Source organism: Ascaphus truei, chromosome 2, assembly GCF_040206685.1.
Source record: "Ascaphus truei isolate aAscTru1 chromosome 2, aAscTru1.hap1, whole genome shotgun sequence".
Classification (NCBI taxonomy): domain Eukaryota; kingdom Metazoa; phylum Chordata; class Amphibia; order Anura; family Ascaphidae; genus Ascaphus; species Ascaphus truei.
Genome location: NC_134484.1, coordinates 293,465,305 through 293,489,908, shown reverse-complemented (window position 1 = coordinate 293,489,908; position 24,604 = coordinate 293,465,305). Strand labels below are relative to the sequence as shown.

Here is a 24,604-nt window from a genome sequence, read left to right as displayed (position 1 = left end):
TCCCTTTTTTTCTCACTTTCATCTATACCTTTTAGTGGACCAACAACATTAGAGTTTTTCATAAATTAAGTTGGACGTACAGAGCCTCATATGTTTCTTCTTCAAGTGTACTGTGCAATCACCATTAGAAGGAAACAAACATCCTAAAAAATGAGAAGGCGATGAGATGAGACTTGAAGGGGAATGGTGATATTAACATAAATTAGCATATTATGAGCTAAATCTCATAAATAGACAGAGCAATGGATGAGCCATACAGGGCTAAAGAGAGGTTACTGCAGTTAAATTAAAAAGGAAAACTGAACGGGTACCTCTAGTCATAACTTAAAACCCCATTCAAATATAAAAAGTGGTGTAACCTGCCACTTTTTAAGTATAAGTGATAGTGATACCATCATATTTTAAGTTATGGTGGGTGAAAAAGGCAACATGTTTCGTGACAGTGACCATAAAAATGATGACTATTTAAAACTGCAAATGCAAAGTCTATAGAATAAAACCATAGTTACGCTGCTCATAGCCCAAAACGAACGTCCTCATGGTTCTTGTATGGTGACCCTTCTTGGCAAAGGGGAGCGCAGAATCAATGAAAAAAAAACATGCAAAACACAAAAATGAGGTGGGTGATTAGGAATTCTTGTGATGCCAAAACTCACATGGTGTAGAATAAAAAACAAGCATGGGTATAAACACTCACGATATGCTGATGGATGGTTGATTTCCTCAGGCTCAATCGGAACCCTACATCACTTACCAAGAACCAGATAGGACACAGGAACGGATACTTAAAAGAACAATTTTATAATAATAGTAAAGTTTAACATCAACACTTATATGTAACAAAGGTTAAAACCTGCACGGAGTCAGAAAGGGCTCCCGCCCCCTAATGCCACCGCTTCCCCGAAGGTGATGTCCCTCACTCTGCTGTGTGCATGCAACCTACAGGTAAGGCATCAGACGTCCAATTACTCTCCTCGTCTCGGTGAATCATGGCTCAACGCGTTTCACAAAAGTTTTCCGATTCAGGCTTAGGAAATACACCTTACATCAACATATCCTGAGTGTTTATACCTATGCTCATTTGTATTCTACACCATGTGAGTTTTGACATCACAAGGATTCATAGTCTCACTGTAACGCTTGCGCTACCCACAAACAAGGCAAGACCCCAATATTGAGGTGGGAAGGTACAAAGCCACACACCCACAGCAGCGGAAGCGTGCCTGGAAGGAGGATTGTCTAGCGTTGCCGGGTCTGGGTTGGAGAGAGAGTGTTAATCAGTATACTTGCAGGTCCTGGGATTGGAGAGAGTAGAATCGTAGAAGTCCGTTAGCCATGGTCTGGGATTATAGATGGTAGGATAGTCCAGGTCCATTAGCCGTGATCAGGTTGGAGAAGTCGCCGTAGTCGAGGGTAAGCTGAGGTCACTACCCAGAGGGGTTCACTTACAAGCCGGTTCGGTACACAAGAGGTTAATCTCAAAGACAAGACTGCGACAAGGCAAGGCACAACTGTAGGAAGCAGCGAGGCTACACCGAATTATGCTGAGCACTGACAGAGCAGGAACCGGGTATATGTAGGCAGACAGAACCAATGGGACAGGGGGTGGAGCGGAGGTGAGGGCCCAGTGGAAGCTGGGATAGGCTGCAGGAGACAAGAGACACAATTGATGCTTGACACGCAGCTAGGGATGGTTGCACGTCGTCATGTGCGCCCGACACGCGAGATAGCAGCGTGGCGCGTCCGGGGAGCGGAGCCAAGCTCTGTGGCCGGGGCTGAATAGCTGCCAGTGCACGCGCGCTCTGTAAAAAGAGCGGAGAGTGGAGCAGAGACAGCAGCAGCACTAGGTAAGGAGGGAAGACGTCGCAAAGGTCGTGTTCCCCGATTCCTTACAGTTCCCCCCCCCTCATTGAGGATTGGCCTCAAGACGATCTCCATAAGGTTTGTGCGGAAACCTGGCATGGAACCGCCGTAACAAATCGGGAAAGTGAATCTGACTAAGTGGTACCCAGGAGCGTTCTTCAAGTCTAAAACCCTTCCAATGCACAAGGAATTGGACACCTTCCCTGGAGTATCTGGATTCGATTATTGATCGGATTTCGAATTCCTCTTGACCGTGAACAATGACCGGAGGTGGTCTAGGAGAAGTATCAGGAAACTGAGAGTTCAGGACGACCGGCTTCAACGACACATGAAAAAACGACGGAATTCGCATAGACCGAGGCAGCTGAAGGCGATAGGACACAGGGTTGACCCTTTCGAGGATGGTGAAGGGACCCAGGAATCTTGGAGCCAGCTTCAGAGTGGGTGTCTTCAGTCTAATGTTTTTTGAAGACAGCCATACCTTGTCTCATGGCCTAAATTTGGGCACCTCTTGGCGATGATGGTCCACCTGTCTCTTCTGTCTGAAGACTGCCTCTTGAAGAGTCTCTTGAATTTTCTGCCAAGAGTTCTGGAGAAAATTTACCCTGGAATCCACCTCCAGTACTCCGGAAGGGTTGGAGGAAATAGGGAGGCGGGCAGGGTGAAAGCCATAATTTACAAAGAAGGGCGACTCCTGAATGGACTCGTTCCTGAGGGAGTTGTGAGCGAATTCAGCCCATGGGAGTAGATCCACCCAATGGTCTTGTGCGTCGGAGATGAAACATCAGAGATATTGCTCAAGAGATTGAATCGTTCTTTCCATTTGCCGTTGGTTTGAGGGTGATACCCTGATGAAAAAAAGAAGTGAGATCTCTAACCTTTGAGCGAAAGCCCGCCAAAATGTTGAAATAATTTGTGATCTGCGGTCGGAAACGATAGAGATTGGAACTCCATGGATACGGAAGATTTCTTTGACATATATATCTGCCAGAGTAGTAGAATTAGGGAGACCCTTGAGTGGTATAAAATGAGCTTGCTTGGAAAACCTGTCTACAATGACAAGGATAGTGTTCATCCCATTGGAGACTGGGAATTTACAATGAAGTCCATTGATAGGTGTGTCCAGGGACGATCCGGAATTTGGAAAGAGCGAAGCAGACAAGACAGCTTGTTGCGAGAGGAGCAAGAAGTGATGAAGTCTTTTAATGTCTCTCAGCATGTTTGGCCACCAAAAGGTGCGTCAGATGAAATCTAAGGTTCTCTTCGTACCAGGGTGACCGGCAGATTTGGACCAGTGACCCATTCAAGGATTTTCCGGTGGAATCGTGGAGCAGCATACAAGCAACCGTCCGGCACCTCCATACCCTCGGGAATAAGTGTTTGAGACTCCAAAATCTGGTCCAGCATTCAAAGGAGTTTGCCGAGAGGATATACACTGGCGACACACTTTATTCGAGCTCGGCTAGTCCCACGAATTCGGGTATACCCGGGTGTATTGAGGTTTGTGACTGTTTTCTGCCCGAGTGCATTGAGGTATTTTCCAGGCAGGGATTGAAGCATTTTATTCCCGCTGGCTGCAATACTGTACAGTATATATATATATACTGCATTACAATTCATGAATTTATGCCATCTGGTAGACACGCGAAGCATTGCAGCCTATTAAATCCTAATCATTATCATTTAACAGATCAGCCGCCCGTCAGCCAGGCATGAACCCAGGCTGGGAAGGCAAACGCAACGGGGCTTGTCAGAGGTGAGGAGCGGCGCATTCCAGGTATCTGCCAGGTACATACTGGGTATTTGCTCGAATAAAGTGTGTCGGTGCAGTACTTAGGGGGAAGAATGCTTTCGGGGACATCTTTGGACTTGTCTTCACTGATGAATTGGCGGGATAAGGCATCAGCCTTCAAATTCTTAGTACCGGGAATGTAAGAAATAATATAATTGATTGAGAAAAAGAGAGCCCAGCGGGCCTGACGTGAGCCAAGGCGGTGAGCGCCTTCGATATACAATAAGTTTTTATGGTCCGTGAGGATAGAAATGGGGTTCTCGGTACCCTCCAGGAGATTTCTCCATTCTTGTAGAGCAAGTTCAATGGCTAAAGGTTCTCTGTTCTCAACATCGTAATTTTGCTCTGCGGAAGAGAATTTATTTGAGAAGAACCCACAGTCGTGTACTTTATCCTGAGGAGATTGCCTTTGTGAGAGTATGGCTCCTGCTCCAATATCCGAGGTGTCTACCTCTAAAGTGAAAGGGAGAGTAGGGTCTGGATGATGCAAGATGGGGGCAGAAACGAACGCCCTCTTGAGAGACTCGAAGGCCTGGCATGCTTTAGGGGGCCAGGAGGAAGGGTCCGTACCCTTCTTAGTCAAGGCAGTGATAGGAGCCACAGTTACAGAGAAATTACGGATAAATTTACGGTAATAATTGGCGAAGACAAGGAACTGCTGAATCGACTTGAGAGAAGTGGGTTGGGGCCAATCAAGAACGGCTTTAAGTTTATTGGGATCCATAGCGAATCCTTCATCAGAAATAATGTAGCCCAGTAAGGAGGAAGATGTTTGATGAAATATACACTTTTCCATCTTAGAAAACAAAAATACAAACCGGCGCCAAACTTGTCCAAAGACAGTCTAATTAGAAGTCCAAATGGAGTGATGTGGAGATTTACTTCAATACTTGCACTTCCAGAATAGTAAATTATCCACGGCCAGATAATGCATTAATATGGAATACAAACAGAAAACATATCATAGTGTATACTGCTTGTTAATGGAACATGTAACACAAGACAAACAACAGATACACAACAATAAACAAATATAAGCAAGGCTGACTATAAAAATGGAGCTATTTAATACAACAATCAATATAAAATAACAAAATAAAACAACTAGCAAGCAACTGGTCCGGTTGGTCTAAAACCAAAATCCTACTCACAAAAACTTGAGAGTAAAATCGCAGTGGGCTGTAGTCTTTGAGGATATCAGCTTGTCCTCCCATGGCGTCTGGCAGATCCAAACACCGCGTCGACACTGTTGCACTTCCTGGATCGATGACTCGTCACTGGAGCGCGCCTTGGAGGAACAACCTCTTCCTACTGCTACAGGACACTGCGTGTAACCACGGGGCCTGCGTGAGTTAGTAGTAGCTCATACACTGAGACCCTACGCATTTCGTGCGCATGCACACTTCATCAGGGGTGCTTGGCATAGAGATGATTCTCACGAAGGCGAGAGAGTACTAACTTCGTATGCTGGATGTGTTCTGATAAGGACTTAGAAAAAATGAGAATGTCATCGAGATACACGATTACAAATGAGTTAAGAACATCACGGAAAATCTCATTTACAAACTCCTGGAAAATCGTTGGTGCATTACAAAGTCCAAAAGGCATAACCAAATATTCATAATGACCGTCGCGTGTATTAAAGGCCATCTTCCATTCATCCCCTTGTATGCGTATAAGGGTGTAAGCCCAACAAAGATCAAGCTTAGAAAAAATGGTAGCGCCTTTTCAATCAGTCAAAAAGTTCTGAGATAAGGGACAAAGGATAGCGATTTTTCAGGGTGATCTTGTTAAGACCTCTGTAATCTATGCACGGGCGAAGCGACCCATCCTTCTTCTTAACGAAAAAGAAACCAGCTCCGGCTGGAGATGTGGAATTTCTAATAAAATCTTTCTTTAAATTCTCTTGAATATATTCGGACATAGCCTTAGTCTCAGGTAGGGACAATAGGTAAGATCTAGCTTTAGGAAGGATGGACCCGGGCAATAGATCAATAGGGCAATCGAAAGGACAAAGAGGGGGAAGGGCCTCTGAGTGGACTTTATCAAAGACATCAGTGAAGTAGGCATATACTTCAGGGAGAGAAGTTTTGACAGGATAGATGGTTTCTAGACCAGCGAGAACTTGAACCGGGGACACGGAAAATTTCATAGAAGATAACTCCCATTGTATAGGTCTATTATCAGTCCAATCTATCGGAGGTTTATTTAGTTGTAGCTAAGGGAGGCCCAGTATTACCTGCACGGAAGTGTAACGCCTGTATGCCCGCAGACCTGACCAGTCCCCAGTACTGAATGGGGAAGGATATTATCACGCACCCACAGCAGTGAGGGCGTGCCCTGAGTGTGGTATGGCATTGCCGGGCCTGTAGGAAGATGGTTAGATATACTTGCAATGCCTTTGGAGTTCAGAGTAAGAGTAGTGGTGTCCGTGTCTTGGGATATAGAGATCAGGATCGTAATGTTCATAAGCCAGAGTCCAGGGATCACAGAAGTCAGCAGAGTTGTATTCGTAAGCAGGGTCAGAGCCAGAGAAATCCAGGGGTAAGCAGGAGCAGGAACAGAAGCTGGAAAACACATGAGAGCCAAGCATAGGATGGCACACACAGAGGTTACAAAGAACTATGCAGAGCAACGATACAAGGGACAGACAGGGGTTATAAAGGAGGGAACACCAATGGGAGAGAGAGGAGGAGCAGAAGGTGAAGTGGGAGACAGCAGGGATAGGTGAGGAGAAGAGGAGGAGACAGGTGAGTCAGTGAGGGAGATAGCCTGGAGAGAATGAGGGGAGGAGCCAGAGATGTGAGAGGGCTTACAAGAAGAGCGTGTGCGCGCGCCCTCTGTAAGGTGAGAGTGCGCGCGCACAGGCTGCGTCACTAGGCACGCGGAGTGCCGTGCCGCGGGAGCAGCAGCGGAGGACGAAGGAGGGACAGGAGGGGAGACCGCAGGAGGTAAGGAGGCAAGAGCGGGAGCTGAGGGGGGTCGCGAGCGAGAAGGTGCGCGTGACTTGCGGGGAGCGCGCACATATGCCGAGACGGCGTCAGAGGTAGACACGGAGGGAGAAACAGGCAAGGAAGGGACATCAGGGACACATAAAGGGGAAGGAATCCCCTGGATCGTCACAGGAAGAGGAGTGGATTATGTCCAGTGAAATCCTCTCCTTATGTCCGTCCTTTGTGGAGAGTGAAAGAACAGTAGTCTCCAAGGAAATGAAAGCTGGCTGGAGAGGGCGTCCATCAATGGCCTCGAGACCAACAGGTACAGACTTCTTTATCAGAGGAATCTTGTGTTTGATGGCAGAATCCTGATCCACAAAATTTCCCCCAGACCCGGATACGATGAAGGCGGAAGCAGGTACTCATAAGTCAGAACCCTAGAGGAAGATGGGGAGCATAATCCTTTTTGACAGGTTCCTTTGCATAGAGGGGGGAAAAGAAATAGTACCCAATGAGATTTCCCCATATCTTTATGGGTGTTTGCGTTTCCCGGCCTCGTGGGACAGTTATGCACCAGATGCCCAGGCAATCTGCTGTAGAGACATAGACATTCGTTCCTCCAACGTTGTTTTTCTGAGAATGAAAGTTGTTAACTCCCTAACTGCATGTGTTATGGAGCTTCCAAAGCAGGGAAAGTGATAGGAGTAGGACTACGGATAGGAGGCATAGAGGTAAGAGAGCGTGAATGATGACATCCGGAACTCAAGAGCATATTTTGCAATGGATCTGTGCCCCTGTGAAATGTGAAACAAGGAAGAGGCAGCAGTGACCTTTTGGCCTGGCGTGTCAAAAACCTGTTTGAATTCTTTTTGAAAACTTGCGAAGTTTTGCGTAAGTTCAGGTCTCTGTTCCCAGATGGAAGAAGCCCATGCCAAAGCATCTCCAGTTAATAATGTAATAATATAAGCCATTTTAGATCTGTCGGAAGAAAAGCGAGAAGGAGTTAATTCGAACTGAATGTCGCATTGGTCGAGGAAACCTCTGCACCCTTATTGGTCCCCTGCATTGCGATTGGGAGTGGGGAGTCGTGGCTCCAGAGTGATATTAGGCTCCGGATTAGAGGAGTAAAAAGTTGTAGGCTGGATAATTCTAGACTGAGACTGTTGGAGCGAGACTGCGGCTAACTTTTGAGGCAGAAAAGCGACTTGATTATCCAAGTACTGGAAGTGCTCGGAAATAGAGGACAGTGTTTGGCCCACTTCAGGGGGGTCTATGTTTGTTGGGCTCAACATACTGTAATGCTCGCGCTACCCACAAACAAGGCAAGACACCGGTATTGAGGTGGGAAGGTACAAAGCCACGCACCCACAGCAGCGGAAGCGTGCCCGGAAGGCGGATTGTCTAGCGTTGCCGGGTCTGGGTTGGAGAGAGAGGGTTAATCGGTATATTTGCAGGTCCTGGGATTGGAGAGAGTAGAATCTTAGAAGTCCATTAGCCGTGGTCTGGGATAATAGATGGTAGAATAGTCCAGGTCCGTTAGCCGTGATGAGGGGTTGGAGAAGTTGCCGTAGTCGAAGGTAAACCGAGGTCAATATTCAGAGGGATTTACTTACAAGCCGGGTCGGTACACAAGAGGTTAATCTGAAAGACAAGACTGCGACAAGGCAAGGCACTACTGTAGGAAGCAGCAAGGCTACACCAAATGATGCTGAGCACTGACTGAGAGCAGGAACAGGGTATATGTAGGCAGACAGAACCAATGGGACAGGGGGTGGAGCGGAGGCACGGCCCCAGCGGAAGCTGGGATAGGCTGCAGGAGACAAGAGGCACAATTGATGCTTGACCCACAGCTGGGGATCGTTGCACGTTATCACGTGCGGGGGAGCAGCGCGGCGCGTCCAGGCGCGGAGCCACACTCTTTTGCCGGGGCTGAAGTTCTGCGGTGCGCGCGCTCTGTAAAAAGAGTGGGGTTGCGCGCATGAGCGGAGAGTGGAGCAGAGACAGCAGCATCACTAGGTAAGGAGGGAACACATCGCAAAGGTCGTGTTCCCCGATTCCTTACATTACACCCCCCCACCCTTGTGGCCGGGGCTGAAGAGTTGCGGGTGCGTGCACGCTCTGTAATCAGAGCGGGGTTGCACGCATGAGCGGAGAGTGGAGCAGCAGCACTAGGTAAGGATGGAACACGTCACAAAGGACTTGTTCCCTGATTCCTTACACTCACCCAACCTTATTTTTGTATTCTGCAAAATATGTTTTTTCTTTTTCATATCCATTGATTCTGTGGTCCCCATTGCCAAGAAGATACAATTTAAATATATTCTCAGATATCTATAACCCATGCTCTCTGGGGATAAAAGACCTCTTAGAGTCCTATATAGCATGCAAACCAAGAGTGATCCCCTGATCGTAGCGTTACACAAATTAGAATATATTCTTGCAGAGCTGAGCTAAAAGATAAATATTACAAAGACATATCTATTCTTTTTAAAGGCTAAAAGTCTGGATACTGGTTTTTCTGTTCATCCCTCGCAGAGTGGGGGAATAACATTCCAGGAACCAGCAGAGAGACAATTATAGTCAGATAAGCAAAAATAACAGCTAAGCAATTTCTGAGGTTAAACATTTTCTTGAAACACATAAAAGGTGGAAACCGTTTTTTTACCCATAATCCCTTTCTATAGTAGAGCAAGAGATTAAAGTTATATTCTACAGTAGTTTATATGTAGTCTTCTAGCGTCTCGAACATACTCATCAGATACAGATTGTCATCTCACCAGGAAATATAAACCAAGCAAACACAGACCTGCAATAAAAACAACTGGAAAACATGCAAATATATGTACAGACCCTCATCATCAATATAATGTAGACCAGTGTTTCCCAACTCCAGTCCTCGGGGAAACCCAACAGGTCAGGTCTTTGGCAGGATATCCCTGCTCCAGCACCAGTGACTCAGTCGCTGATTGATTCACCTGTGCTGGAGCAGGGATATCTGTTTGGTTTCCCTTAGGACTGGAGTTGGGAAACACTGCTGTAGACGGATCAATCGCCTGCAAATCCAGCAATATGGTGTATGTTATAAAATGCACCAATGTGAATGATGTTGGAGAAACAAAACAGGCTCTTCAGATGAGGATGAATCTCAACAAATTCATTATATCAGACATCCATGTCAAAATTATCCAGTTCATGCTCCACATTTTCGGAAAAGTGTGAGCATATTAGCCGGATACCTCTTCAAGTTTCTGCTATTCACCCACCTCTGACACCTAGCATACTTATCTCCTAATTTATGATATTATTTCACCCCTCCACTTGAAGATAGAATTTATCTTCCCCCCACCCCCCACCAATCACTTTAGGATACTGTATATACAGTATGTTTACCCTAACCCATTTGACAGATTCTGTATTTTCAACATCTTCATAATTTCTTTTATCTCCTTTCTGTGACTTTGTTTGAGCTATAGATGGACATGTTTTTTACATTTTAAAATATGATTAACCAAGAAACAAACGGACATAAAATAGAAAATATTTTATTTTCAAAACACTGCAATGTGTTAGGTATAGAGGAATGGCATCGTATATTAATTAAATAAATAATGTAACTGTTTACTGGATAATCCTCTTTATCTATGAGAACACTTTTATGTAAAACAATATATGCATTACTTATTCTTTTACATTATTAGGACAATTTTGCCTGGTTTAAATGCATTTGCTCACTGGCTTTTAATTCATCTTCAGGTTTCATTGGAGGTGTGCTCCAGCAAGTACACAAATGCATTCATGTTTTAATTCTACTGTACCAAGACCTCTTCAGAGCTATGCTGCAGTTATCACTTTCCCAACTGCTGTCCTTGATGTCAACTTTGACCAGTTTATTTTCACCTTAACTGTGTCCAGTGGGGATCGCAACTCTTCAGATGTTCAAGTTTTCTTATCCATAATTTCAAATTCGAATTTAAGGTATGTATGCAAATGCTAACATTTACAGACTTCGTTTGTAGCTTCGTGTATTCTAAAAATGTGAACGTTATGAGTCAGATTTACTAATGTAACCCTCCTTGCCCGGCTCTTAATAGGTTTACATCAGTTGACTATGTACATGGCGTTGCTCAGTCTCTCATACCTTGTCAGGGTACTTGATCCATGCAGGCTGGGTGTAGATACAGTATGCTGATGAGTAATGAAGGTCGTCAGGATTTTTTATAGTACTAATATTAGCTTTATCAACAGCTGTTGATCATGTTCTTCACACTTAGTCATACTTAACTCTATTCACATTTAGGATATATTTACAGTGTTCTATTTGCTTCTTCCTAGGTACCCTCATCTTAATACTCTAGGGAGGTACTGAGGCTTGCTTCTGTTTGGGTTAGCTGAATTGTCCCTTTTCTGTATAGTGTCCATTGTGTCCCATTACTAGTGAGCCACTTGTGAACATTGGGCGACATTCAATTTCCTCGTGATCAATAACTCTGTACTGTGCACTAACTGCCACCTCTGGGCAGACTGGGTCAGAGTTAGCTATGGACCTTCTGATGGAGTTGATCTGATTATGCCTTAAAGTTCCTTTCTGGGAACCCCTTTTGGGCATAAGCTTCCTAGTATCTGATTAAGTGGATTCATCATGGCCATTGCTACAGAGGCTATCTGGATAGGGCACTTGCATTAACTATGAAACAACAACTGCGGACTGATCAATATTAGTACACATCTGTAAACGGAAATATATTTACATTATTCACAGTGATGGTCCTCCAATTGTCACTCCCAGGAACCTAATTCTAAAACATTCAGGGGAGCTATATATATATATATATATATATATATATATATATATATATATATATATATACACAGTTGTCTGAAAAAGTACACCCTCTTTGAATTCTATGGTTTTACATATCAGGACATAATAACAATCAACTGTTCCTTAGCAGGTCTTAAAATTTTTGTTAAATAAATCATGACACGGTGTAATATGTCATGTGTTGTTGTTCATCTGAGGTTGTATTTACCTAATTTTAAGACCTGCTAAGGAACAGATGATTGGTATTATGTCCTGATATGTAAAATCATAGAATTCAAAGAGGGTGTACTTTCTTTTCATACCACTGTATATATTCTCTCATATCCTTATGATGATGCCACTGGTCATGAGACATACTGGGGAGGGGCAAACTTTTCTGCATATTCATCCTACCTCACATGATGGGGAGGGGAGTAACCAGAGTAATCCCACACAGTTAACCCATTAAGGCTGTTAACCACTTAAACTAACTAGTAGTCCCCAGAGAGAGGCTACATTAAATTGGGGTATTTCCATAAAATGTAGTTACGTTTTAAAATTTTAACCAGCAGGATTTTCTTTGGGAAAAGACCTGTAGCTTTAAGTTTAAAAAGCACAATACATGTGTAGCCATGCTGTAAAATGGACTGCAGTCATCTCTCCTGCTGGCAGTAAGGCCTGGTAAGTTACAGGGATGATAGCAGTAATCATGGAGGTTTGCCCTCACACCCTGGTGAGGTGCCCTATGTGTGGATGGGAGTGGCTACATACTCTGAGTCCACCATTAGAGACATCAGAGATGTGCCCGCCCCCTGGAGATATAAGGCACTGCACTGTTAAAAGTTAGTGTGTTGCTGGAGTAAGGAGCAGGTCTGCGTTGAGACCTGGGAGCTGGAGGCCCACTAGTGCTGTAACTAGTGGCCTTATTATATTCATTCAGCCTCAAGCTGTATACGCCATACTGTGTCCAGGGACCTGGCACAGGGGTGATCTCCCTGAGGGGAGAGGGGATCCTACTCCATTGGGAGGGTGTACCTTTTAAGGGAGTACACGGCGTAATGTGCGGCTAAGTGATCACTGCGAGGGGCAGCTAGCCCACATCAAGCAATAAAGATGACCTTGAATAAAGACACTTCACTGTGTGAGTTTGGAATTACTCAGCAGGGGAAGGCACCACAGAGGAGTTCCTCATCAGTCACATCTTCCTGCGGACGCAGAGATCCTGATGAGGAGACTCAGGATTCCTGTTGCCAACAGGTGCACCACCAGACACAACCATGTAATGGGGACTGGTTAGACCACAGAGGCCAATGTGAGATTGGGTGGCTCAGGCCAGGCCAGAAAATCCGTTACATTTGGAGGCGCTGCTGAGATACCTGTCAACAGAACAGGCTTTTGCTAGGCACACTGGGAAACAGGGAGAGTGTCTGCTGCCACTTTGTGCTGTGTTGGGACGGACCTAGGGGTAGTCAGGGGGCTGATTGAGTTTGTCAGTTCGCAGGGACGACCTAGGTGCCTGAAAGGAGTTGGGTGTTTGGAGCCGGGCTATAGCTGTCCTAGTCACCTTGAGGCAGTGCTAGTTGGTAGGATGCCTAAAGGGATAGCCTGTTAACGTGGTCAGGAATTCTGGAGAGGGTCTGCGCTAGGCTAGCCAACAGTAGGTAGACGCCCAAGTACTGCATGGAAGAGCCAGAGTACTCTAACCCATTCCAGACCACTTACTGAAGGGAGCACAGACTGGGAGGAAGGAGATACAACAGACACAGAGAGAGTGAGCCTAGCCTGAGGTAGTGCAAACACGAGTCCAGCCTACATTAGGTACACAAGGTGGTGCATCAAGGCAATCTTTATTGTACCGGTGTGGTAGCTGCCCCGCAGAGAGGAGCTCCATGTACAATAATTGAATGTACAGCAACGAAATGGCGACCGCAAAAGTGGAGAATCCGTGCGGTGCGGAAAGTCCAAAATGGCGGACGGAGGCAGATGGAGGGAGCGCATGTAGTGTGCGTTCCGCTGAAGAGCAAGCGGCAGAAGGAACTTTTGCAAGCATGTTGTGGAGTGGCGCGAAAGCTGTGGCCGCGCTGTTCTGGTCCTGCCTAGGGCCGCGGAGTATTACTCCGGATGATAGCGAGGAGGACATTGTCGTATGTGTGGAAGGGAGTGGTTTCCAATTGTGCCCAGTGGGAACGGATCTTGCCGAGCGAGGAGCTGGTGAGCCGGCCGCACCCTTACAGAATATAATCCCTGTAAGTGGTGCTGCCTGTGAAAGAAAGGATAAAGAGGCTGAGAAAATTTGGCCGGGGATGGCGCCAAATAAGGAGTGGTGCTCGGGTGTTGGCGCGAAACCTGAAGCCGCGCCCCCCAGGACTGCGAAGAGTACAGCCCTAATTCCGGGACATCCTATAAGACTGTGGGACCCTCCCATAATCGCAACAAGTGGGGGTGGTTTCCAGCTTTGCCAGATGAGGGTGGAGCTAGTCAAGGGAGTGGTTGGCAATCCAACCCCTGCTCGTCAGTCACGAGGAGCCAGTACGCTGAACAGACCGTTACAGCGAGTGCCTTCTATCGTGACTATGGCCAGCAAGCCAGAAGAAAATACAATGGTCTCCACCCAACCCTATTCGGCACCAGGAGGCTTCCTGGTGATGCGGGTGGCGGGCACCAAGACTGTGGCGTGCCTCTGTCTGCAGTGCAGACTGCCCGGTGGTACCATGTGTACAGCAGCAAGCTGCCCGCACTGTGGTCTCCAATACATGTGGCCCATGCCTACCTTCGTGCCCTACCAGACCGTCGAAGCGGTGAGAGATACGGCTACGCTGTCAGCCGAGCTTCCCGGTGCACTGTGGAGGGAAGGTGCGGATTCCGGAGAATGGGGATCGGGGCCGGTTGCCAAAACCGAGCCCGCGGAGAGAGAAGCTAGCGGTCAGTGTATCGGCCGAGAGACTAAGAGACGGTCACCCCGAACGGTGACCTCAAGCCTGGTGAAAGTGGATTCCTCGGACGAGGAACCCCTGGTGTCGTCCAGTGTGGTGGTTCACCAACCATCAACCTCCTGTTGCGGTAACGGGAGAAAGGCGCCACTTACCGGAGCTGTTGATGAGCGGAGCCGGGTGTCACCTGTTCTGCGGAAGGTCGAGAGGCGGAGTCCTTCGATTCCCGGGACCGGCGGGTCCAGTGGTGAGGGTCGATCCACCCCCACACCATGAAGCGGTAAGAGCAGTCCTTGTTCTTACCTGACGCTGACGGCGACCTCGGTGGAGGAAAGGCGTTACCAGGCCCAGGCGGGGCGGCAGAACCAAGCGGAACAACCGGATGTCATGGTGGAGGAAGAGGTCCCGCTTGGGGGCCCATCCCAAGATGGCGGAACATCCGGCCTTGCAGATGACATCACTTCCGGCGGGCGTGGCAGACCGGCTGGAGAGACAACCACCTATCATTGATCGGGCAGCACTTCCCGATCGCCTGGTCCCAAGAGGAGCTGGCAGGCGGCGAGGAAAGAGAGCGGTGAGACCTGAGCAGCGGAGAACCCTAGCGGTATCCCTGGATATTGTGGTGAGAGTGAGCGGGTCGGAACCCCGTTGATACCCATAGCCCGCCCCTATGCCCAACCCCACGCCTTAGCTAAAGCCCCAGTCCCAGCCACCTTTTCCCGGGGGTCCTCGTCCAATTTGGGACTGTCCGGAGGGTCCCAAGGTACCTCCGAAGAACGGACTGGAGAAAGACTGGTGGGGATTCACGTCGGATGACGGGTCGTTGGGTGGGGGTTATTCAAGGGAAGTGTCCATTTCTAGTGGGTGCCCTAGCGTGGTAAGCATAACGTTAGTGAATAGGCCCAAGCGTGTGGGGCGGCCCAATTCACGATCAACCGGAACATCTGGGGTGTCCTCCTGGAGAGAACAAGAGGAAGGAGATTCCCTAGAATCTGCCCCTGAAGAGTTTAGGGAGACCCGTTGGTGGGCCCCCTTATTTGAGGGTTATGTAGGCTGGATGGACCGTACTAGGTTCATACTAGAGAGAGAGGATGTGGTTGATTACTGATGGGCTCGTGGGGAGTTTACTGCGGAGAAGCGGAAAAGGGAAATGCAGGAGCGGTGGTATCAGATTTGCCACCATAATATAGAACCCATGGGTCCCAGTCGGTTAACAGATCCGGTAGAACCGGAAGAGCCCCTATCATGGGTGTTGCCTGGAAGGGCAGGCAATGCAAATTTAACTCGTGTGAGTAGGGCGGAGCGGGCCATTATTACGAAATACAAAAATTCTCATGGCCTGGAATACCCATATGTCCCGGAGCCACTCATGCAAGAAATTGAGGACAACAGGGATAGGTGGTTGCGCGAGACCATAGAGTTGTATATGGTTAACAAGGGTGGCGCAATCACTGGGAGTAAGGCAGAGGAGAAAATCGCACATCTTATGCGAGTGTGGAGCATAGGGCGGAACATTTACAAACATAAAGTAGTGTACAGACCAGAAAATGGGCTACCTTGGGAGTACCACGTCATAGTCCTGGATATGGGGGGACGGGAGGTTAAGAAGCCCGACCCACGTCACTATTACTAGGAAGAGCAGGACAGGTATTGCAGGAGTAGTGCCCTGCAGGACGGGGAATGCTTATGTGATATCATGTATGCCCTTACTGTGAAGTTAATAATGTGTTCCATTTTACAGTGCTTCTCAGAGAAGGTACCTAAATTTAGGTCCCAGACGGGCTGTTGGGATCCCCAGGGGGAGAATGTAGCCATGCTGTAAAATGGACTGCAGTCATCTCTCCTGCTGGCAGTAAGGCCTGGTAAGTTACAGGGATGCCAGCAGTAATCATGGAGGTTTGCCCTCACACCCTGGTGAGGTGCCCTATTTGTGGATGGGAGTGGCTACATACTCTGAGTCCACCATTAGAGACATCAGAGATGTGCCTGCCCCCTGGAGATATAAGGCACTGCACTGTTAAAAGTTAGTGTGTTGCTGGAGTAAGGAGCAGGTCTGTGTTGAGACCTGGGAGCTGGAGGACCACTAGTGCTGTAACTAGTGGCCTTATTATATTCATTCAGCCTCAAGCTGTATACGCCATACTGTGTCCAGGGACCTGGCACAGGGGTGATCTCCCTGAGGGGAGAGGGGATCCTACTCCATTGGGAGGGTGTACCTTTTAAGGGAGTACACGGCGTAATGTGCGGCTAAGTGATCACTGCGAGGGGCAGCTAGCCCACATCAAGCAATAAAGATGACCTTGAATAAAGACACTTCACTGTGTGAGTTTGGAATTACTCAGCAGGGGAAGGCACCACAGAGGAGTTCCTCATCAGTCACATCTTCCTGCGGATGCAGAGATCCTGATGAGGTGGAGGCGCTGCACTGGATATAGGTAGGACTCAAGTACACTACCTCAGCTGCCTGTCTGAGTTGGCAATCCCCACACAACATCATGCGGGAGACTCAGGAGTCCTGTTGCCAACAGGTGCACCACCAGGCACAACCATGTAATGGGGACTGGTTCGGCCACAGGGGCCAATGTGAGATTGGGTGGGTCAGGCCAGGCCAGAAAATCTGTTACACATGCAACAATAAAGTGTTCCATATTATATTATGGAGTTTGTACCTATGGTCTCATTATTCACATAGATATAAATTGAAGCCGTTTAATATTTGCAATTACAGATTTGTAATGACATATGAGGGGATATGATATCTATATACAAATATATTTGGGGACAGTACAATGAGCTTTCAAATGAACTATTCATCCCAAGGGCAGTACAAAGTACTCTGGGTCATCCCTTTAGGTTGGAGGAAAGGAGATTTCACCAGCAACAAAGGAAAGGGTTCTTTACAGTAAGGGCAGTTAAAATCTGGAATTCATTACCCATGGAGACTGTGATAGCAGATACAATAGATTTGTTCAAAAAAAGGTTGGACATCTTTTTAGAAAGGAAAGGTATACAGGGATATACCAAATAAGTAAGTATACATGGGAATGATGTTGATCCAGGGATTAATCCGATTACCAATTCTTGGAGTCAGGAAGGAATTTATTTTTCCCCTTATGAGATATCATTGGATGATATGACACTGATGTTTTTTGTTTGCCTTCCTCTGGATCATTAAGTAAGTATAGATATAGGATAAAGTATCTTTCTAAATTTAGCATAGGTTGAACTTGATGGACATACGTCCTTTTTCAACCTCATCTACTATGTATCTATGTAATTACTGTATGTGTAATTTTGGCCAAAAATGTCAAACTAAAAGACCATTTTACTTATTAGATAATTATACATATATATTTAGGCACTGTACCGTGTATGAGTCTCACTGGATGTGCTAAAAACTGAGCTTTGTATGTGTTTTATGTTTTGTCTCTGGTTTTAAAAATAATTACTGTATGTGACAGATGTGGAAACCAGTCAGGCCATATCCCAAACATATTCAGACAAAAAACCTTATATTACGAAAACATTTCTTACTCTGAGTTTTATACACTGAAAGTATTTCGGACTATGGGCCTTATTCAGAGAACATTCATAAAAAAATTCGCCAGGGAATTTAAAATGAATGTTTTTTGGGCGTTGCTATCACGGTATTCAGAAAGGCTCGAATACCTGTGATAGCAGAATGCCCAAACCTGGTGAGTTGCAGCCAGCGAGAGCATCGAGCCTCTGAAAAGGCAAAAACCAGCGATACATTTCTGCTGCAGAGAGAGCTGCTCTGAGAAAGCCGCCTCTCCCAGCGGAAATGTCGCCCGAAATTTGTTTATTTAAATATACATTTCTTTAATAGTGTAGAGGTGCAGGGGGTCTCCGGAGCTGAACCACATTGGTTTTATGTCCGGGGACCCCCTGCTTCCCGAGATACAGGCCTCTTTATGGGGTGCCAGTATCTTCTATGCAAGGAAATGTCCCGGTCACGTGACGCGGGACATTTCAATGCAGAGGGATACCGGCACCCCATAAAGGTGCCTGTATCTCGGGAAGCAGGGGGTTCCTGGACATAAAACCAACGTGGTTCAGCTCCGGAGACCCCCAGCACCTCTACACTATTAAAGAAATATATATTAAAATTAATATGTAAAAACATCAATACACGCCAAACTCTGCCCAAATCCATACAGTACAGTAATGGGCAAATTAACTATTATCCAGATATGGATAATATATTATTTGCCCATTATTAAACACTGCAGTTGCATACATAAATAAAATAAATAAATACAGTTATACTTACCACAACAGCAGGTCCCTCTGTCCTCCGTTGCCAGAAAGCATATATTGAAAAAAAATACATTCTAATGGTCCCTAACCCCTTAATCACCTTAGCGGTTCCTAACCGCTATAGTTATTAAGGGGTTAACCCACCCTGACCCGTGAGGCCTAAGCAGCCACCCCAGAATGACTATACCCATCCTATACCCATTGAGTAGTATAGTGGTACATCATACCCATATAATAATAATATGGGCATGATAAGCCTCTATAGCACTCAATGAGCACCCTAATAAAAATACAGTAATACACAAGACACAGTAATAAAACCTAACTATACTCCCAAAAAACACACTTCACTAAATAAAATCAGTAGCCAGCTAATCCAATCAATAGAAGCAATTACAACATCAACAATGAATTAATTAAACCATTACCCAATCAAACCAATTAATCCCTAAAGCAACTCAAAATGAATAGTAACACTAACCAATGTAAACAATGAATTAATCCTACATTAATTAATGTAACCATTAAAAGACAAATAAATACATTAAAACTATCTCTGAAGTATCCATAAAACACATTAGCTAACATAATATAACTTTAAGTACAAGCGAACACCAATCGCAAACCTTTTAATACATTAACCATAAACAAACAATCACATCCACATCAATAACAAGCGAGAAATGCCCCACAAATATTGGCATAATAATGTATTAATCTGTGCCCGAAAGAGGTACAGATTAATATATTATCAGTCAATGTGCCTCCCCCAAAAAATCAAAAAACACACCCAAAAAATAGACCTGTAAAAAGAGACATTTACAAACATAGAACATCTTACTTACCATTAGAAGCGGTGGCCCTCCGACTCCCGGGGTAACAGGAAGCTAACGTACCTTGAAGGCCTCCAACAGCATCCGATGCCATCATCCATCAGGATCCGGCTCAGGTACCCCAATCTTCTTTTTTCTTTCTTTACTCACCGTCTTCTATCTTCATCTGTAACCATTTCTTGTTGTTCTTTATCTTCTTTCTTCATCTGTCAATCCATAAAACCCCATGTTAAATCCCAGCCGATGCTGTCTCGTCGGCTTCTTGGGCTCAAATGAGGCGTCACGGCCTTAAATATGGCTTGTGACGTCACATTTACCCTCACAATGGTTAACAGCCACCTGATTGGCTGTTAAAACCATGTGCAGACTTAATTTTTTTTTTGCTGTGACGTCACTTAAAGGGAATGATGCCAGCCAATCAGAATGGCTGTGCTTCATTTACCTTTAACATGACGTCAGTAAATCCAAGATGGCCGCTGTGTCACAAGGTTATTTCAGCCAATCAGATCGTGGGAACCAATTCCACACGCTGATTGGCTGAAATACCTTGTGACAGTGGCCATCTTGGATTTACTGACGTCATGTTAAAGGTAAATGAAGCACAGCCATTCTGATTGGCTGGCATCATTCCCTTTAAGTGACATCACAGCAAAAAAAAAAATTAAGTCTGCACATGGTTTTAACAGCCAATCAGGTGGCTGTTAACCATTGTGAGGGTAAATGTGACGTCACAAGCCATATTTAAGGCCGTGACGCCTCATTTGAGCCCAAAAAGCCGACGAGACAGCATCGGCTGGGATTTAACATGGGGTTTTATGGATTGACAGATGAAGAAAGAAGATAAAGAACAACAAGAAATGTTTACAGATGAAGATAGAAGACGGTGAGTAAAGAAAGAAAAAAGAAGTTTGGGGTACCTGAGTCGGATCCTGATGGATGATGGCATCGGATGCTGTTGGAGGCCTTCAAGGTACGTGAGCTTCCTGTTACCCCGGGAGTCGGAGGGCCACCGCTTCTAATGGTAAGTAAGATATTCTATGTTTGTAAATGTCTCTTTTTACAGGTCTATTTTTTGGGTGTGTTTTTTTATTTTTTGGGGGAGGCACATTGACTGATAATATATTAATCTGTACCTCTTTCGGGTACAGATTAATACATTATTATGCCAATATTTGTGGGGCATTTCTCGCTTGTTATTGATGTGGATGTGATTGTTTGTTTATGGTTAATGTATTAAAAGGTTTGCGATTGGTGTTCGCTTGTACTTAAAGTTATATTATGTTAGCTAATGTGTTTTATGGATACTTCAGAGATAGTTTTAATGTATTTATTTGTCTTTTAATGGTTACATTAATTAATGTAGGATTAATTCATTGTTTACATTGGTTAGTGTTACTATTCATTTTGAGTTGCTTTAGGGATTAATTGGTTTGATTGGGTAATGGTTTAATTAATTCATTGTTGATGTTGTAATTGCTTCTATTGATTGGATTAGCTGGCTACTGATTTTATTTAGTGGTGTGTTTTTTGGGAGTATAGTTAGGTTTTATTACTGTGTCTTGTGTATTACTGTATTTTTATTAGGGTGCTCATTGAGTGCTATAGAGGCTTATCATGCCCATATTATTATTATATGGGTATGATGTACCACTATACTACTCAATGGGTATAGGGTGGGTATAGTCAGTCTGGGGTGGGTGCTTAGGCCTCACGGGTGAGTGAAGGGGGTATTATCCCTAAGGATGGGTGTTTAGACCTTGCGGGGGGGGGTAGCGGTTGGGTTAACCCCTTTATTACCTTAGCGATATTAACCGCTAAGGTAATGAAGGGTTTAACTCCCCCCGCAACCCCCCCGCAATGCCTAAACAGCCACTAAGGGCCAAATTCCCCCTTCACCCACCCCCGATAGCCACTGTATTGCATTGTACTGTATGTTTATTACAGTAAGCCTGGCACGGGTGTTTAACCCCTTCATTGCCTTAGCGGTTAGCCGCTAAGGTAATGAAGTTGCTGTACATGCATGTTTCCTGCCTCGGATGCATGCCGGGGGGTCCGGAGCTGCTATTAATGGCTATCAGCTCCGGAGACCCCTGGCATCAATCCGAGGCAGGAAAGGGGCCTGATTTCTTCTAAGTCCCGACCCATCGCACTCATCGAGGCATTTCCCCACCAATTGTCCAACAATTTTGTGGGGAATTGGATTTGGGGAGAAAATCGTTTTTTAGGCCTGCAATGGGCTGCGATGGGCCGCGACACCCGACTCGCGGGTTTCTGAATAGCGGGAGTTTATCAACCCTCCGAAAATGGTCGATAAAGGCCTGATCGCTGCTCAGTCAGCGAATTTCAGACGGAGATAAAATTTTGCGTCGATACAGGCCGTTATCGAGCACTTATCGAGGCTATCTGAATACCAATAGCCATTTTGGTCGATAAGTGCTCGATAAGGGCCTTATCGAGGCTTTCTGAATAAGGCCCTATCTCCCATAAAACAGGAATATTTGTCAAACCAGTACAGAAACTTTAATTTTACAAAGGTTTTCACAATGAAATTATGGACTCAAACACTGTCATGTTGCAGCATTTCAGCAGATCCGTATTGTTTAAAAAAAAACAAAACAAAAAAAACACAACTTTTTGTGGAACACCATTATCATACATAAAGGTTTATGGGGCCTATTCTAATAGCTCAGAATTGTCACAAATCGCTTCTTAAGTACACTTTGGAAGCGAATTTGCATGTTTTTCTATTCTGGAATCCCGCTTTACATGTCCAAACCGTGCTAAAAATAACTTTTTTTTTTTTTATGCGTTTTCATTCCGGCTGTGCAAATCCGAGCGGAATGACCAAAATCAAATTTTTGGTAAACTTGCTGAATTCTAGTATCTCTGAAAAGTGCAAAAGGCTAAGGGGCCTATTCACTAAACTTTGATAAAAATCAATGCATTGCCGATCGAATTTGCATTGTTTTATCGCTCAATAAAACATGCTGGTATAAACAGTATTCACTAAGAAAAAATCCAAGTTTAAAAAAAAAAAAGTTTGATTAAAAAAAGTGCTGCATCGAACTACTTGTTTTTTTTCTCAGTGCTATCACGATATAATCCAAGCGATCAGCAACTGCTGATTGTTGAAACTGCAGCCTGGAAGAGCTGCATGGAGATGTAGCATCTCCATGCATGGCTCTTCCAGGAGATCGTGCAGTTTCAATATTCCTTTTAATACTAATATGCGGGAGAAGGGGGTGTCCTGAGCTGAACTCCATTGATTTCAGCTTCAGAGACCCCTTACTTCCCGAGATACAGGCTTGTGCCGGTATCCCCACCATGTTTAAATCCTTCAGGGGGATACTGTTACACCATAACGGGGCCTGTATCTCGGGAAGTAGGGGCCCCCGAGGCTGAAATCAACGCGGTTCAGCTCAGGAGAGCCCCTAATCATGTACACTATTAGTAAAAATAAAATTAAAGCAGCTTCATTACCTAAGCGGCTAGCTAGCAACTCTGGATCCCTTCTACTTAAACACATTCGGATAACATTTTTACCGCAAAGTCCCCCTGAAACTCATAGCTTGAGAATCTCTACTGGTTAGCACTCCTGAAAAGGTAAAACACATAAATCATTTATTGTCATATAGTACAATTACATTAATTGCAGGCACAATAAACAGGTTGAAGAGCTGACACTCTAAAACCTTAAATAGGGCTCAGAGGTAACCAGACGGGCATAATACCTTTATTGATGGCCTTGTTACCCCTTCACCATCACAGGGGTTACAGAGGGATATAAATTATATAAACAGAGTTACATACAGTACCAGGTACAGACTGTGACGGAAGGGGTAAATATGACTGCTTATAATAAAGGTCAAGCACTGTCCATAATACATCTGTATTATGTTTGTATATATATGTAACGGCATTTCTGACTTGGCCTGACCCACCCAAACTCACATTGGCCCCTGTGGTCTAACCAGTCCCCATTACGGTGTAGTAGTGTCTGGTGGTGCACCTGTTGGCTACAGGACTCCTGAGTCTCCCGCATGATGGTGTATGGGGAGGACCCGTCCAGACAGGCAGCTGAGGTAGTGTGCTGAGTCCTACCAAGATCCAGTGCAGCGCCTCCACCTCATCAGGGTCCCTTCGGTCACTTGGGGATGGTCCTGGTGAGGAACTCCTCTGTGGTGCTCCTCTCTGTACAATCACCCCACACATGTACACGAGAGGGTTTGTGATTAAGAGCATCTTTATTGTACGGTGGGCCATGCTGCCCTCCACAATGGGGTGTAATTAGCCCTCCATTGATCACCGTACTTCCCTTTGAAAGGTATAGTTCTCCTTAAATAGGGATTCCCTATCCCAGCCGGGATATCTTTGCTCTGTGCCAGGTCCCTGGACACAGACTCCTGCTTTAGCTACTATAACATAACTCCACTAGACTAGAACGTGTACTTGAACTAGCACTAGAACTACTTTTTGGACACAGTGCTGTGCCTTATGTACACTCTGGGGGCTGACACAACTCTGACATCACCAACCAGGGAGTCAGAATCTGTGACCACTCCCACCCATACATAGGGCACCTCACCAGGGTGTGAGGGCAAACCTCCATAATTACTGCTGGCATGCCCACAACTTACCAGGCCTTACTGTCAGCAGGAGAGATGACTGTAGCCATTTTACATGACCGCTACATTCTCCCCCTGGTGAATCCCATCGACCTCGCTGGGACCTAAATTTGAATACCTTCCTCCAGGAAGCACTGCAAAACAAACATTATTGTTATCATCACACAGTATTTATTACAGAATAACAACAGTTACATCCCGCCAAGCCCGCCCCGTCCAGCAGCCACGAGCCCGCGCAATGTCTCAGTACCACCTAAAAATAGTGACTCGGGTCAGGTTTCCTGACCTCTCTACCACCCATATCCAGAACAGTGACATGGTAATGCCGAGGCAATCCCCTCTCGGGCCTATAGGTCACCCGGTGCTTATGGATATTTCTCCCGATGCTCCACACCCTCATCAGGTGATCTATACGGTCCTCAGTCTTCCTCCCAGTGATCGCACACCCTTTATTCACTAGGTACATCTCAATCGTTTCCCTCAGCCACCTATCCCTGTTCTCTTCTATCTCCTCCATGAGGGGTTCCGGGACATAAGGGTACTCCA

General features: G+C 45.7%; 1 protein-coding gene across 1 annotated transcript in view; it reads left to right on the top strand.

Moving 5' to 3' along the window:
* The window catches only part of LOC142488223 (polycystin-1-like protein 1), a 298,659-nt gene that overhangs the window by 240,445 nt on the left and 33,610 nt on the right, over nt 1-24,604 (top strand). Inside the window, exon 12 of the mRNA XM_075588596.1 lies at nt 10,345-10,566. Within this exon, the coding sequence (XP_075444711.1) occupies nt 10,345-10,566 (222 nt within the window). The remainder of the gene's footprint in view (nt 1-10,344; nt 10,567-24,604) is intronic.